Consider the following 17701-nt stretch of genomic DNA (forward strand, 5'->3'; position numbering starts at 1 on the left):
TCACGTGTACAACTATCCTAGTTTTATCACTAATTGCATCTCAGACTATGTTGCAAGGACCAGATTGTATATCTCATACGTACTTTGCTATTACATTAAATTACATCCACTCATTCCTCTTTATTCTGCCTGTAAATTTAGACTTACTCTATAATTTGAGTTGGGTTAATAGATGGTAAATACATCTGGATTTACTTGATGTTTTCTGCTTTTCTCTCTTTTTCTCTCTCTCCTTGACCCTTCCTTCCCCTCCAACCAATTCCAGCTGAAAAAAGGAAGGGTGGGCAGACTGTGGATTCTAGCCTTCCTCTTCTAAGCGTATCTGATCCTTTCATTCCTCTTCAAGTACCTGATGCACCAGGTAGGTAAATAAAACTGATCTGAAGTTAAGTTATATCCCAGGGCCTCTTGAGAGTTCTGTTTTAAACACTCCGTGAAGAGGACCTGAATTCCAAGACCTAATAATAGGTGCTGTTGTATATTTTTACTGTCTCAGTAAGAGGGGCAAAATTCTCTTGGAGGGCACTCAGCTCAGATTATACCAAGTTGTATTCCACATCATATCAGTGTTAAGTTTCACGTCCTTGACTGTGTTGATGGTAACATAAAGGGCCTGTGTATTGCAAAGAGCATTACTTCAGTGTGATTATAACAATGTGGGGGGAAGCCTATAAGCATATGAGAGAAGGAACAAAATGCTCATGGTATAGTGTAATGATTGGATTATGAGTGACTTCCTGTTCCTATTTTGCTATAATTAATGCTTTTATTTTTATAAGATAAAAATAACATAATAAAGTTTGATGGGAAGTGTGAGTCCGGAGACCTAGGTTCCACTACCTTCCACTGTCTGGGCCTGATTCTTCATCACTGAAATAAGTAGTTCTGATCACCCCTACTGTCTGCCACATACTGATTTTTAAGTAAGCATTCTAAAAAAGTAAGAAATGGTTAATGTGGTCTGATTGAAGTAGCTTTTGAAACAATATAATTGGATGCTTTCCATTTGGAGTTTGTGAATGCCAAAGATTTCTCTTCGCGCTCCCCTCCCCATCCTTTTGGGGGAAAGGGAGCATGATGTGAGGAAAACAGAAGCCTCCCTTTCTCTTCTTTATCAGTCTCTTTGAAAAAGCAAATAGAGCCAGCTCCTTAGAAACAGCTGACAGTCATTTTGCGGCTGATAGTTTTCTCTTTTTCCCCATTCTTACCCCTGTCGATTTCTTGAACTAAAAGAATCTGCTTGGTTTTTCTTCTCTCCCACAATGTCAGGGGGATTTATTTGATTGATTGTGCCAAGATTGGAAGTGATTGTGATGTGCATATCCTCTACTTACTAAGACAGACCACAGCTAGGTTACCAAGACAGGTTTTATTTCTTTAGGTAGTTTGTTGACCGTTCTAAGAGGAAGCAGAAATTTGCCCTGATCAAGTAGTATTGTGTAACCTTATAGCTTGCTACACCTGGAGGTAGGTCAAAAATATCTAAAATCACTAAGGAATGAATCAGCATAGGGTCGTTAAAAGAGAAGAAAGATATCAAATAGAGGTGCTTTCTGTTGCGTTCATCAGGTATGCCTGGCAGGACCTATTTAGGCCAATTTCAAGCAGAAGGCTAGAAAGGATAGTCTGTAAACTCGAGCAGCTGGAGCCCACTGGCCTCTTTTCCTCCCTTTTGTAGCAGTCACAGAGTCAAACAAGGAAAAAGGGATTATTGAGGCATTCTCCCTTTGATACCCCGCTGGGTTCATGCCTTGCTCTTACCCAGATAGCCCATGGGCTGCAGAACTGGAAGGGTGGCCTCTTGGCACAAGCCAGAGGATGAGAGCATAAATCAGACATGTCACTCTTTTGCACTCCAGTGAATTCTCAAGTCACTGAGCAAAATATCCAGGCTTCTTACCATACCCACAAGGTCCTGACTAAGCTGGCCCTTGGCTGCCCCTCTAACCTGAGCTCATAGCATTCCTCCTTTCAGTCTTTCCTCCACTAAGCTAAGCTTGTTCCCACCTTAGGGCCTTTGCACTTTCTGGTACTCTGCCTGGAAAGCTTTTCCTTCTTGTCGCTCAACATTTGGGTCTCAACTTAAATGCTGTCTTCACAGAGAGGCCCAATGTGGTCCCATGGGCATGGTCACTCACACCCCCTGGCTTTTTTCTTCATAGCATTTATCATGACCTTGCCTGTTTTTACTTGTTCATTGCCTCTTTCCCCACCACAATGTTAGTGTCCTGAGGGAGGGACCTTGTCTGTCTTGCATGTATATACCAGCGTACCGTCAGTGCTGAGAACACTGCCGGGCAGAGCTGGCACTCAATGAGTATTTACAGATTAGATGAATAAATTAAATGAAACCTGAGGCTGAAAGGCTTTTGGTGGCCCCATTACCCTCCATTTCTGTCCCCAACTACCAAACACCAGACCACTGGCTCCATACCTAGCCTTCCATCTGTGCCTCTGCCAACCCCTAGCCAGGCCTCCCTCGCACTCTTTGAGGGGGTATAAAGAAAGGCACAGCCCACATGTCGGGGAACTGCCAAACCCTGGGGTGAAAGTAGTAGCTAAGCTCGGCAGATCCTTCAGCTCCCTCCTTTCACGATGCTGACCAGAATTTGGGCTAAGGATGGCATGTGACTGCCGTGTCTTTGATTATTTTGTTTACTTTAATGCCCAGCCTGTAGTGCATTCAGTCACATAGCTCTTTTATCCCTGTGTCCTTCCTTAGCATCTTGAAATGCCCAAGTGAGGAAAGGGCTGAGAGTTTAGGGCCTCTGGTACCGTGGCAGACTGCACGTTTGTCTCCTGCCCCTCAAATTAAGCAGTTTGTCACTCCCTCCAGCCTATGGTGGACACCAGTCAGGTGTGTTGGTTGGTTGGTTGGTTTTGCAGACATGCTTCCCTCCCACACTCAGCCTTCCTGATGGTAAGATTCATGGAATCTTAGTCTCCTGACAGCTATGCCTTTTGTGACTTAACATTTTATTTTATGCTTTTAAAATGTTTTCACATTTAATTTCCTTTGAGCCTACAAATGGTGGGTATGTCAGCTTACTGACGGGTGCTCATGTCAAGTAATCTCCCCTGGTGAGGGAGGAAGCGGGGCCTTAGTGCTGCCGTGACTGTGCTTCTTCCTCTTGGTGGCTCACAGCCCCCGCACAGCGCGCGGTCGTTTGGGGACAGATCCCAGATCAATAAAGCCTTTGACTACAGAGCTAAATTTAAGGTTTAGGAAGATACAATAATGAATTTGAACGTGTAAGAGCTTGTTTCTAGCCACTTAGTAGCTAGGTGATTTTGGTCAGTTCACTCAAGCTCTGTGTTCTCCGTCTCCTCAGAATTGGCAATAGTAAAACCCACCTTATGGATTGGCTTGTGCGCTTCAGATGAAATCATGTATTTGAAATTGCTTTCTGAACTTTAAATTAGTATAAAGATAGGAAATGCTGTAACACCTTTGGTTCCAGGCCCTTATTCCCAGTGGGGCAGTCCTAGTCACCAAAATGTCTTAGCAATGGCATTTTTCTCTTTTAGAAATTAACTTGCTCTTATGGCCTATGAGCTTTGCACAACTAAGAGCCGTTAAAGTAGAATTCCTTGATATTAGTGATTGTTAAACTATAAGCGGACATAGGATTAAGATGGCGGAGTAGGAGGACGTGTGCTCACTCCCTCTTGCAAGAGCACCAGAATTACAACTAACTACTGAACAGTCATCAACGGAAAGACACTGGAACTCACCAAAAAAGACACCCCACATCCAGAGACAAAGGAGAAGCCGCAATGAGACGGTAGGAGGGGCGCAATCGCGTTAAAATCAAATCCCATAAATGCTGGGTGGGTGACTCACAAACTGGAGAACAGTTATACTGCAGAAGTCCACCTGCTAAAATGAGGGTTCTGAGCCCTACATCAGGCTTCCCAACCTGGGAGTCCAGCAACAGGAGGAGGAATCCCCAGAGAATCAGACTCTGAAAGCCAGCGGGATTTGATTGCAGGACCTCCACAGGACTGGGGGAAACAGAGACTCCACTCTTGGAGGGCACACAAAAAAATGTGCTCACCAGGACCCAGGGGGAAGGAGCAGTGACCCCATAGGAGACTGAACCAGACCTACCTGCTGGTGTTGGAGGGTTGCCTGCAGAGGTGGGGGGGGGCAGCTATGGCTCACCAAGGAGGCAGGGGCACTGGCAGCAGGGGTTTTGGGAAGTGCTTATTGGTGTGAGCCCTCCCAGAGTCCACCATTAGCCCCACCAAAGAGCCTGTGGACTCCAGCACTAGGTGGCCTCCGGCCAAACAACCAACAAGGTGGGAACACAGCCCCACCCGTTAGCAGACAAGCAGATTAAAGTTTTACTGAGCTCCGCCCACCAAATCGGATTAAAGCTTTACTGAGCTCCCCCCACCCAGCCCTACCCACCATCAGTCCCTCCCATCAGGAAGCACACAGGAGGCTCCTAGATAGCTTCCTCCACAAGAGGGCAGACAGCAGTATCAAGCAGTATCAGCAGTGTTTCATCTTGTGGAACTGAAAACCACAGCCACAGAAACACACAGAAAATGAAAAAGCAGAGGACTTTGTATCAGATGAAGGGACAGGATAAAACCCCAGAAAAACAACTAAATGAAGAGGAGATAAGCACCCTTCCAGAAAAAGAATTCAGAATAATGATAGTGAAGATGATCCAGGACTTTGAAAAAAGATTGGATGCAAAGATCGAAAAGTTTACCAAAGACCTAGAAGAATTAAAGAGCAAACAAACAGAGATATGCAACACAATAACGGAAATGAAAAATACACTAGAAGGAACCAACAGCAGATTAACGGAGGCAGAAGGGCGAATAAGTGAGCTGGAAGACAGAATGGTGCTCATCACCGATGCGGAAAAGAATAAGGAAAAAAGAATGAAAAGAACTGAAGACAGCCTAAGATACCTCTGGGAAAATGTTAAACGCACCAACATTCACGTTATAAGGGGTCCCAGAAGGAGAAGAGAGAGAGAAAGGACCGGAGAAAATACTGGAAGAGATTCTAGTTGAAAACTTCCCTAACATGGGAAAGGAAATAGCTACCCAAGTGCAGGAAGCACAGAGAGTCCCAGGCAGGATAAATCCAAGAAACATGCCAAGACATATATTAGTCAAGTTGACAGAATTAAAGACAGAGAAATGTTATTAAAAGCAACAAGGGAAAAACAACAAATAACATACAAGGGAACTCCCATAAGGTTAACAGCTGATTTCTCAGCAGAAACTCTGCAAGCCAGAAGGGAGTGGCACGATATATTGAAAGTGATGACAGGGAAGAAGCTACAACCAAGAATACTCTACCCAGCAAGGATCTCATTCAGATCTGATGGAGAAATCAAAAGCTTTACAGACAAGCAACAGCTAAGAGAATTCAGCACCACCAAACCAGCCCTACAACAAATGCTAAAGGAACTTCTCTAAGCGGGAAACAGAAGAGAAGAAAAGGACCTACAAAAACAACAACAAAACAATTAAGAAAATGGTAATAGGAACATACATGTCGACAATTACCTTGAATGGAAATGGACTAAATGCACCAACCAGAAGACACAGACTGGCTGAATGGATACAAAAACAAGACCCATATGTATGCTGTCTACAAGAGACCCACTTCAGACCTAGGGACACATACAGACGGAAAGTGAGGGGATGGAAAAAGATATTCCATGCAAATAAAAATCAAAAGAAAGCTGGAATAGCAATACTCATATCAGATAAAATAGACTTTAAAATAAAAAATGTTACAAGAGACAAGAAAGGACATTACATAAAGATCAAGGGATCCATCCAAGAAGAGGTGATAACAATTATAAATATATACACACCCAATATAGGAGCACCTGAATACATAAGGCAAATGCTAACAACTATGAAAGAGGAAATGCAAGGCAGAAATAGAGACACAGGTGTAGAGAACAAACACATGGACACCAAGTGGGGAAAGCAGGGAGGGTTGAGGGGAAATGAATTGGGAGATTGGTACACCAAATTGTACACTCTAAATATATGCTGTTTATTGTCTGTTAACTGTATCTCAATAAAAGTTCTAAAAAAAAATTAAAAAAAAAAAAACTATAAGTGAAGGGGCACTGGATAATTGGATGTGTTTCTCTTTTTTTTTAAGGAGCACTTTTATTTTCCAAAGCATCATAAAACAAATTTTCTCAGAAAATCTGGCATTAAAACAAAACACCGCCTGAGCATTTGTGTGCTTGTAAAGCTGCCACATGAAGCCTCGCTCTAGTGAGCCCCAAAGTATTTCACTGAGCTCATACGCCGTGTGTTCGTTTATTTTGCCCTTTATTTGTATTAGGGAACAGATAAGTTATAGGTGGTACCAAAGTTTTTAAAAAATGGTAGAGAAGATTGAGGAATTTTCGCTGAAAATTGGTGGAAAGATCTAATCATTTTTTAAATTGTGGTAAAGTATACATAACACAACATTTCCCATCTTTAAGTGGACAGTTCAGTGGCATTAAGTACATCTATAAGGTTTACAGCCCTCACCACCATCCATCCACAGAACTTTTTTTCACCTTGCAAACCTGAAACTCTCTCACTATTAAACAGTAACTCTAACTGTCCATTCCTCTCTCCCCTCCAGCCCCTGGCAACTACTATTCTACTTTCTGTCTTTATGAATTTGACTACTCTAGGTACCTCATATAAGTGGAATTACACAGTATTTGTCCTTTTGTGACTGGCTCATTTCATATCACATAATGTCCTCATGGTTCATCCATGTTGTAGCAATGTCAGAATTTCCTTTCTTTTTCAGGCTGAATAACATTCTGTTGTGTTTTGTCTATCCATCTGTCTGTGGACCCATGGGTTGCTTCTGTCTTTTGGCTCTTGAGAATAATGCTTCTTTGAACATGAGTGTGCAGATATCTCTTCAGAACTCAAGACTCTTCGGGGTACATACCCAGCAGTAGGATTACTGGACCCTAGAGTAACTCTGTTTTTGATTTTTTGAGGAACTGCCGCACTGTTTTCCACAGCGCTACACCTTTTCACATTCCTGCCAGCAGTGCTCAGAGTCTGAGGAAGAGATTTTTATAGCAACTCCTTAGTACTGACCTTTCCACATCAGTGTCCCATGGGACTGAGCGAGAGTGCATGAGTTGCCCCGTAAGTGCCACTTCCTGGAGTTAACAACTTTTTCTTAAGAAGTGCTTCTTGACTCGTGGCACTCTGTCTTCTCTTGAAAAGCAGGCAAGAAAGGCTGTGCTTTCTTAGTGGTTTGTTGTCAAGTTAGGCGTTCCTCTCAGAGCTATTTGCTTGGCATCTTCCTCACTTCCAGTTGATGTCTTGTGATATTAAAAAGTCCGAGGTTGATCAGAGTATGTCTTTACTCTGGAAAACTTTTCTTGCCACAGATTCAGTTCTCTAAAATGGGCTTGGAATTGGTCATGGTGGTTGACTTCTGATTCCAGCTTGCAGATGTCACAGATGGTTTAGTGTCTGGTTTCTCAGTGATAGGAGCTATTTAGAGTGACTAAATTCTAAAAACAACATCTCTTGTTACAAGACTTCAGGGCTTACACCCCAAGTCAGACAAGGCATACATTTCCAAAGCCACAAAGCTGTGGCAGCTTGATTTCCAAATCATCTTTTTTGATGGGGCTTGCATCTGGCTCTTCCGTGTCTGTAAGTCAGTCGGCTTTACTCCTCATGTCATGTTCCTAATTAGGGTTGGAATGGCCCTTGAGCAAGCTCCTAGTCTTACTAGCCTGTATAAATAGGTATCTATCCTTATCTTCGATATTTTAAAAAAGAGAGACTAGTATATCCTAGTCTCTTGCCAGGAAGTGGTTTTGACTATCTAAACTTAGACTGATTTGTGAAGGATTTATTACCCTTTTTGTGATTTGTATTTTCAGTAACTGAGTCTTGAGAGGAACCGTGTAAGAATCTGAACTGGGTTAGTTCCCACCTGCAGCTCTAGCAGCTCCCCCTCCTCTCTTCCCCTCGTCCCTAATGCCATTTGACTTATGTTTAAGGAGAGCGCAGGTGCACAGAAGAGAAGACCATTTCACTCTCCCCTTCATTTCAAAATACTAGCAATCCTCTCCTAGAAAAGCACTCTCAGTTTCCACTGTCCAGGCTAACCAATTCTGCATCCATTTTTCTTCAGGGGTCCACCTTCTCTGTCTTTTAACTGTGATTTCAGGGCTTTTCCAAGCTCTTAACCTGAGTCGTTTTTATTTGGGAACCCCAGAGACTTGAGAAAGAACTGATTATAGTCCTGGGAACATGATAAGAAAATCCCACCAACAGAAAAGTATGAGCAGAAAATTCATAAAAGACAAAATATGAATTACCAGTAAATAATTTTTTTAAAGTACACCATCATGATGAATCTAGGAAGTACCAATTGTAAAGCAGTGAGGTGCTGCAGCTTCTGCTATCATTGGTAAAGATGAAAAAAAGCCCACCACCGCAGGCTTGGTGAAGGTATCAGAAAATGGACACATTCAGATCCTGCCGATGGGAATATCAGTCAGTACGACTTTCAGGGAGGACAGAGTGGCCTTTAAGATTTTACTTCCTTGTTGACTTAGTAATTCTTTTCTAATACATTATCCTAAGAAAACGTGAGTATCTTAAATATTTACTGAATGTTCAGAGTTTATAGGAAAAGATTGGAGGAGCATTCATTAAAAACTCAATAGTGGCTATCTCTAAAAGGGAAATTATGGGTAGTTTTACTTTTATCCTCTAGCTTATCTGTATTTCCCGAATTTTATACAGTAAATATTTATTATTTTTATACTGAGGTAAAAAACAATTACAATTTGCAGTCTGTTCCTTTTTTCGAATGAGGAGCAGGCTTCGACATTCCCCCGCCCCGCCACCCTGTCCTCCGGGCCGTGTGTGTCTGGACTGAGTTTGCCCGTTGAGCAGCTCTCTGCATTTCCCAGCACCTGCCACCTCGAGGTTGCTCATTTCAGCTCCTGCCCATGTCACTGAGGAGCCCTCCAGGTGTCCTTCCCTGTCCTTCCTAGTTCAGAGCTCCAGTGTCATCGCTAAACAATCCCTCTTCTAAGCAACCAGTTCCTGCTTCCTGTTTTTCCCCTCATATTGGATGACTGAACTTTTAGAGGTGGATAGCATCTTTACTTTTTTCTTCATTTTATCAATAAGAAAACTTAGACCCAGGGAGAAATAGCGATTTATCCACAGTGCCACATAGACTTAATGCAGAACTCAGGTCCCCTGGCTCACAGTACCTTTTCTTCCTCTCTACTAGACCATGCTGCTTCCACCTCCCACTTTGCTTTATTCAAGGAATTCTGCTTATTCTGTTCTCATACCAAGGCATTTGAGTAAAATCTAGAACTTCACCCATCTTCACTACTGTAATCTCAGACCTCTGTGTCTGGGTTACCCCCTTATCAGTCCTCTTACTGAAAAGAGATGTTAATCCTCTTTTATGTGCTAAGCACTTCAGTTTATATACACACACGCATACACATTAATTCTAATAAATATGCCCATTTAATCCTAAGAACCCTTTAAAGTAGTTCTTATCCTCTGTTTACAGGTGAGAAACTGATGCTTAGAAAAATTAGGTAATTTAACTAACTTAAACTCAGGCCCTTTTTTTTTTGACTCTTTCATGTTGCTTATTTATTTGGGAGGATTTTGCAAACCCCAAATGAAAATATATAGCATCACAATAAAAGATTAAATAAATAAATAATACCCTTCCCGAATCCAGGAATTTTCTCCCCTTTCCCCACCCCGACAACTCACATTTAGAACCAAGCCAGTTCTAAAAACATCAGAGTCAGTCTAGGAACTGATATAAAACTGGCCCATCAAAAAAAAAAAAAAAAAAAGGCCCATCTTCTATCCAGAATTGTCCACTGCTTTTCACATATATTGGAATATGATGGGGTCAAGGACTTGTGATTCTAACACAAAGGAGATGGAAAACTCTTGTAAAACGTTTCTCAGGAAGATTAAATCATTGCAAAATACAATTTATGAATTATTTCTAGGTTTCATTGGTCTGTCACTTTGTATAGTTGAGAATTAGAGTGTACGTTTCAGGTACAAAGACTCTGTCCCAGAAGATACGTTTTGGTTTTGCATCCAGAGAAGCCATTTCCCATGATTCAAGTAAAATTTAGAAAGTCTTTGTTCATTAGATAGCAACAAGCCTTGTCATATGTGTGGAGCTTGGTCGAGGTTTTGGATTGTAAAGAACACTTCCAGTATAGTTTCCTAAATTCACTGCCTCTTCTCTGCTCTTTCCCCCCACCTCCCGCCCCCATCATGATACATGGCCTCAGAGAGTTTTTATTAAAATGTAAGAGAGAGGCCAGAATTCATAAAATGAAGCATATCAAAGCCAGACCTTGATGCACCTGGGAGGCCTCCGGGCTGTGATTTAGAGACTGTCAGCCTTCTGTAGCCTTTCTTTTACCTCCTGTTATAGTCTGTCCTCAAATTCTTCATTTACAGTGACCAAAAATGACCAGTGATAGCTTAAATTTATCTTCCAAGAGTCTGTACACTTTAAAGCAACCAAAGCCGTAGTTAAACCAGGAGGATGAATCTCTGTACATAAAGATCTGGGTCCTAGTCCTAGCTTACTTGCTGTAAGATATTAGGCAAGTTGCTTCACCTTTCTGGAGCTGTTTCCTCATCTGCAAATGAGAAGGCTAATTGGATAAGATCTGAAGTTCCTTCCAGTGTTAACATATCTTTTGTAACCTAACCATTCTGCATGGGACCATGTCCGTGTGAAAACCTTTTCTCCTGTGGTCATGGAGCTAGGCACACCCTTGTAGGCAGCATGTGGAGGAAACGTTGAAGTCAAGTCCAGGCTCTACCACGTCCCATCTGTGACTTTGGGCAAGTCACACAGTCTCACCGTGTCTGATGTCCGTTCTCAACTGTATCAGTGTTACCAAACCCAGGGGTTTTTTTTGTGGATAATGAATGGAAATGTTTGACATTGAACTCTACAACTGCAAGTGGCGACCATTGTTATAATAGCACCTGAGGGTCAGCACTGCGTAACGGACAGCCGCAAGGGGGCTGGGAATGAAAGAAGCTGTTTCTGCACAGGCTGCCAACCTGACTTACGCAGCGGCCCTTTACCCTCACTCCTGGCTTTCTGCCTGATGGTACTCTGACCCCTGCTTCTCCCTCCAACAGTTCTAATATTTGAATATTCCTAAGCAGCAGTGACCACACAGATTGTCTGTGTGGACAGCTTTGAGGTCTGGTCAGAAAAGAAGCCTCCCTAAAGGAGGCACTTCACCCCCTCCCCACTCCATTCCACCTCCCCATACGACACATGCATGCACACACGTACTCTGTTACCCTCTCGTGCTTTTTGTTAATGGCTAATAAAAAAAATTAGATTCTTGTTGAAGCACCTGCTTTTTTTTTTTTTTTTTTTGCCATTTATACCCTGTTCTCCCCACGTCCCCAGTGAAGCCAAAAGGCAGAGATGTGACAGAGGACGAGAAGGAACCAGGAACTGGGGACAGCAAATTGTTCTTTTTTTTTTTGTTTTTTTGGTGAAAGCACCCTTTTTGGGGGGAATAAACCAAAAGCCAGTGTTCAGAATAATGAAAATTTAGACTTTTGGGGAAAACCACCTTACTTTTGCCAGTGTGTTGAAAATTGCCCAAGATATTTTAGACATGTTTTCTTATAATGTCATGTACAGTTCAAGATTAATGCTGATGTTATTACATTTGTATATTTGGTTAGAATCCTGGGTTTTTTTCCCCTGCTGCTGAGAGGCTGCTTTCTTTCTTCCTTCCTTTCTTCAATATAAATTAGGTATAAATGAGAGATGTAGCATATTGGTATGTAATTCAAAGATATCCTCATGTTACAGTCCAAAGATGGTAAATTGGTTTCACGTATAAAAGTGGCTTTTTCTGTAGTGTGTTAATTGTACCGAAGAAAATTATCTTGCCAGGACACTAAAATCCATTATTTTGTTTCATCTGCGTAGGTATAGGTCATCTAAATTACAGATCACCTAAAATTTGGTTTCTATCCCTCAGTGAATATCAATTTCATGTTTGCTTATCTTGATTCCTGATAGCCTAGAAGAATACAGACTCATTAAAATGTTATATGCACATACTTGCGCTTTGTCACTTGTTTTTCTCAGACATTTTAATTTTAGTTTTATCTTAATGGCAGTTTATTTCTGTGATAGAAAAAACATTGTTGCCAGGCCTTTAACTAGGCAAATTATAGAATTTATGTGCTCTCAGTCTCTTTGTAAGTAAAAGGAAGTATGAGCCCTTAAATCCTTTCTTTCTGTAAGAGTCTATGATTCATTATTTTGTGTCAAGTTAAAGGTAGAGAGTTGGTGCATCAGGCTAAAGAGTTGTCTTGGAAGGAACCTGAGTGTGTGCATGTTATTACACATCGAGTTATCAGGTGTGACAAATCTGGTGGCTTCTGATGTCCTTTTGTTTTTTAGACAGAAGACATCAAAAGTAATCCCTCTGCAGGCTTAAGTGAATTTTGTGATATTTGACAGTTTAATAATAAGAGTACCAGGGGTGTCACAAGCTGTCAGTTGACAGACAATAGATGATTGTTGAAGTTAACTTAGGTGTGGTTTCGTTGCTTCTTTTGGTGAGTTATAAACCATTTCTAAGTGCAAGTCAGAAAAAAAAAAACCAACACAAAACAAGAGAGGGATTCCAAACTAAGCCCAGGAAGAGATAGGAATACACAAAGGCTTATATGCATATGTTTTATGGCAGCTTTATTTTTAATAGCTAAAAGCTGGAGATAACCAAATATCCGTCAGCTGATGAATGAATCAACAAAACGTAGTACATTCACATAGTGAAACACTACTCAGCAATAAACAAACTACTGATGTATGCCACAACGTAGAGGAATCTCGGGAGTGTTTTGCTAAATGAAGGGCATCAGAAAAGACTACATACTGTGTAGGAAACAGTAGAAAAAGCACAGCTGTAAGGACAGAGAGCAGATCAGTTGCTGCCAGGGTCTGTGGGTGAGAGGAAGACATTGACCAGAGAGGGGCACAGGGGTCCTTTTTGCAGTGATGGGAATGTTCTACCTCATTATTTCAGTGGTGCTTATATGTATATTTGTCAAAATTCATCAAAGTGTACACTTAAAATTGGCTTTTATTCAGTGTAAATTAGGCCCCAAATTTCAAAACAAACTTAAGGCAGCATCTTGAATGCCTTGCAAAGTGACTACTTCATTTGGGGAAATAATCGTCTTTAAACTTTGAGAGCCTATTTTTAACAAAATACTAGCGGTGTTTGTTTTTATACTGAATCTATGTAAAATTTTGACCCCTAAAATGCGTTTGTATAGAATATGGTAAATGATTGGCTTACCTGACCATCTCACTGCACTTTTGCTTTCTCTTTACTTCTCTGCCCAACCTAGAAAAACTAATTGAGGGACTCAAATCTCCTGACACTTCTCTTCTGCTCCCTGACCTCTTGCCTATGACAGATCCTTTTGGTAGCACTTCTGATGCTGTAATTGGTAAAGTCATCCTTTCTGTTTCTTCAGTCATGCATGCTATGTGTGTCTGTTTCAAGAATGGCAACTGACTGGTTAACAGATCCCTACGGAATAAACCCGCTGAGGAGCGGAAATGCCAGGAAGCCTCCTGGTGTTGGAGTGAAGCCTTGTGCTCACTCAGAAGCCAGGGCTATTTAATCTCCCTTGTTATCACCCCAGACGAAGTGTTTTCTTTGCCTTCCAACAGCACAGCGCTGTTATTTATGCCTTTCTTGAAACACTGAGATTTCTAGAGTGAATTTCTTATGAATGATGGGGAATGTGGAAATATTCACATTTCGTTACAAAAGATTCATGAAAAAGGTTCGTCTCAAGGTGGACTTTTCCTTTAGCAGTTTCTTTTTTAGAAGGCCTCTGTATGTGCCAAGTGTCAGCAACTGAGAAAACATTTGCCCCATGGTGAAACCCCATGAGTAGAATCCAGGACAGGGGCTTGATCTGCTTGCTTTTACATTTTCTTGTGCTCCAGCTGCAAGGCAGGCAAGACCTGTAAAATGTCCGGGGCCCCTGTACTACAGGGGCACAAAGTCTTGGAACTCAGAACTCTCACGACCCTTCAGAGAGATGGGGCTCCAGCTGGGGCATGTCACTTGGTAAAGAATACCTCCGGCTACATCACGGCATGGGATTTGACTAATGGCCTTTGCAAGGCACAGAGCATGTTTGCCCCCACGTTTATCCCTTAAGAAAAGCACAATTACCGGATGATATTAAGGTGCCTTTGAGCCTGTGTCTTCTGACATGTAAGAGGTCTGCTTGAGTGGCTCACATTCTGCATTTATCTATAAAAGCTAAGAATCACCGAGACTAGCCATCATGATTAACCTTGTACATGCCTGCTTGGTCAGTGAAGCCCAGACACTCGAAGCAGCAGAAAAAAAGCAACTTACTATGCTTTCTATCTCGCCTGAGATGGGCATTTTAGAGACACACAGAAGAAGGTCTTCACACAATCATGCAAAGAACCTTCTGATTCCCTTTCCCTTTCCTCTTCTCTCTTAATGCTCTGTTACAAAAGAAAAAGCTGATATTGCTGTTGAGAGTCTGATACCAGGACTGGAGCCCCCAGTGCCCCAGCGCCTCCCATCTCAGACGGAGTCTGTGACCTCAAACCGCACAGGTCAGTCAGGAGTCTCTGTGGCTGCAGGGACTGGTCAGTGCGGGGAGCCCTCGGAGTCAGGCTGTCCACCTGCGGCGGGTGGTCCTGGGCTAATTTCCCAGCCTGGTTAGTTCCTCCTGGAATGGATGCTCTGCATCATTACATCTTCTAGATGCTGAGCGATGTGTTTCCTCTCAGGAGCAGAGTGCTTTTTGGAGCCATGTTCTTTGTAGAGTGATCCCTGGGCTTTTGTTGGTTTCAATCCTTCTTTACTTAAGTTTTTTTTCCACTGGTGGCAGGTTCCTTCTGCTTCCTTAATTAAAGAACTCTGCTGAGTTGTAAGGATCCCCTTAACTCCTCCAGGGTACTGAGCAGTCCTTCGGCTCTAACAATGTCATTGGTGTCCATGGGGGCTCATGTTATGTATGTTAACATTCTGTTCCCAGCACAGAGCTTTAATCACATCTAGGTGATTTGCTATTAAATTGTAGGCAAAGTTGAAATCTTCCCTGGATCCATCATTGCTTTTACCCCAATTTCCAAGTTCACTCTTAGTAGAATTCCTTAACTATAATTCCTTAAATACAGATTTGCTAACCTTCATTTTTATTGAGTCCGTAATTACTTTGATAAAAGTTCCCACTTTGCTCACTTGAAACAGAGACAATTAGAAGTCTAGGAAATATGAGAATAAACTCATCCAGGTTAAAAAAAAAATTAACACAGAAGGCAATATAGTTCTTTTTCCTTGTGCTTATTACTTGGCTGTTTTCTCCTAAAAATCTTTCCCAGAAAACAATTCATATATTGAAATACATGAACTCTGAATTTTATCTTCCTTCTCTTCCTTAGCTAAAAGCAAAATCATGTGTTCAAAGGAGCAATTCAAATTTAAAGAATACTAATAAGAGACAAGATCAAAGAGACAAGATCATTCTATTTTGAGTGGGGATCGGGTTGAGTTCTAGAAAGTACTGTCTAATCATGCCATATTCTGCTAATAATAAGCCAGGGACAACCCCCTTCTCGTCAGCTTGGATACCTCATCCTGTAGTAACTTTTCAGTGAATGTTTAGGGAAAGTTTAAGTGAAACTCTTTAGTTGCAAAGTCCTTTTTCCCGAATGGCATTTGCTGAGAACTTAGTTGCCAAAGTTTCACTGGCATCCAAACCATTTACTTGCTTAACCAGCAACCTCTGAGAAAAAAAATTCTTCCATATTTATATATTACTGTCCAGAGAAGTTTAGAAATACATGTTTCTATAGATGAAAATCCAGAGTGCTTAACGGGTTTCTCTTAGTTTTCTTTTTCCCACCTTGGCTTGTATGTATAATGTAAACGCAATAACTTAAAGGCTAAGACCTAACCTCGTGATATTGTTGTGTGTGCCATTTAATGCCGTCACTGACCTGGGATGCTGCTAATCTGGACCCAGATTCTCTCACCGGGGAGGATTCCCTGATTGATTGCTCTCTGCTTTCTAACCCTACTGCTGGCCTCCTGGAAGAGTTTGCCCCCATAGCGATCTCTGCTCCAGCCCATAAAGGTAAATGCTTTCCTCTTCTTGGGCCCACGAGTATCCTTAGAGGAGAAGAACTGAGCAACTCCTGAGAATTTTCCTTAACAAAAGTCTTTGCTAGTGAAGTTTTTTTAATCACCTCCAAATACTGGTTTGAAATTCTGCTCGACAGAAGTAGCTTGAATTGAGTTCTGTTCCGTGAGTAGTTCGTGAGAGTGACAGGCACTGTGCCAGCTTACTCTACACAGGCATTCACTAAACTGTCTGGGCTTAGATAGGGAAAGTGGTTTTCTGGAAGAAGCAAATGCATGTAAAAAAAACAGCCATTAAGTCCTTTTCGGAGGAAATTTAGAAAGGAAGCCTCCCTAGACGACTAAAAAATAATTAGCCTTTGGTTTGCAATGGTAATAGCTGAGTTTTTGTTTTTACCCTTGATAGCATTAAAATGACTATGTTTTTATAGAGCGTGTAGAGAGGTTAGCTCTTTAGCCAATTATGTCTGAGAGGAGTGTGTCAGCAGCAATGCGTAATTAGAGAGGCATCACTTGCAAAATAGGTGCTCGACGAGCGCTTGCTTGTAGAGTGTAGAAGAATTTCTAGCAAACTTCGGCTTGAAATCTCAGTGCACGTGATCTTGTGCCCCAACATTACTGGGGCATCAGTGTTTGAAAGTCTTTTTTCCCAATCACAGGGCAGTGAGTTCTTTCAGAAGTATTTTGTTTGCCTTGTATACAGTGGTTACTTCTTAAAGGGTGACAGATCATCTCCCCGCTGCCCCTGGTTTTGAGTTTTTCTGAATATTGTTAGTCCGGCCTTTGTTTGCTCAATAAAGAAGATAAATGACTAAATCCTGTTTCTTTGTGAATTACTGATGGTGAAGAGCTATCTCTCAGTAACTACACTTAATGGCCTTATAAAGGTAGGGAGAATTCTTCCTATAACGCTTCTCCCTTCTCATTTATGAAAGTCTTTTAACACGGCCAGCTCTAAGGCATTTTTCTATTTCCCTAAGTTTCCCAGCTTTATTACTTTTATTTCAACTCAGGAAAATAAGCATTTTCATCTTTAAAAACAACAGTGATTGTACAGATGGGAACTGTGTGCCTCTTATGTGTTCTCTCATTTGCTAATCTCTACCTCTGTTGTTTCTGCTTGTGTACTTGCGTTCTGTATTAAGCTGCAGAAGATAGTAATCTCATCTCAGGTTTTGATGTCCCTGAGGGCTCGGACAAGGTGGCAGAAGATGAGTTTGACCCTATTCCTGTATTGATAACCAAAAACCCACAAGGTAAGAGAGAAAGGATGGGAAAGAGAGAAGAGCTTGACATCAGCTCTCTTCAAAATAGTAATGTACCTAATTTTTAAGGGGGGAAAAAGCATCAACATTTATTGAAGGAAACCGGGGGTAATGACAATGGTTGTGGGCTGAACCAGTGTAGATAGGTGGAGATACAGGTAAAGATACTGATACGGGTATATCTTAAAGTATGACCAT

The 17701-nt window shown here is 41.7% G+C and overlaps 1 protein-coding gene across 7 annotated transcripts in view; it reads left to right on the top strand.

The window, feature by feature from the left end:
* AAK1 (AP2 associated kinase 1) overlaps positions 1-17701 on the top strand; it is a 167354-nt gene that overhangs the window by 132642 nt on the left and 17011 nt on the right. The window contains exons 17-21 of one of the 7 annotated variants that reach the window (XM_057740643.1): positions 266-361; positions 13447-13548; positions 14606-14707; positions 16123-16233; positions 17384-17494. The exons of 2 other annotated variants lie outside the window; for them this stretch is intronic. In XM_057740643.1, the coding sequence (XP_057596626.1) occupies positions 266-361; positions 13447-13548; positions 14606-14707; positions 16123-16233; positions 17384-17494 (522 nt within the window). The remainder of the gene's footprint in view (positions 1-265; positions 362-13446; positions 13549-14605; positions 14708-16122; positions 16234-17383; positions 17495-17701) is intronic. 4 more of the 7 variants (XM_057740644.1, XM_057740645.1, XM_057740646.1 and 1 more) reach the window with 4 other exon arrangements.

The sequence above is a fragment of the Hippopotamus amphibius genome, chromosome 7, assembly GCF_030028045.1.
Source record: "Hippopotamus amphibius kiboko isolate mHipAmp2 chromosome 7, mHipAmp2.hap2, whole genome shotgun sequence".
Classification (NCBI taxonomy): domain Eukaryota; kingdom Metazoa; phylum Chordata; class Mammalia; order Artiodactyla; family Hippopotamidae; genus Hippopotamus; species Hippopotamus amphibius.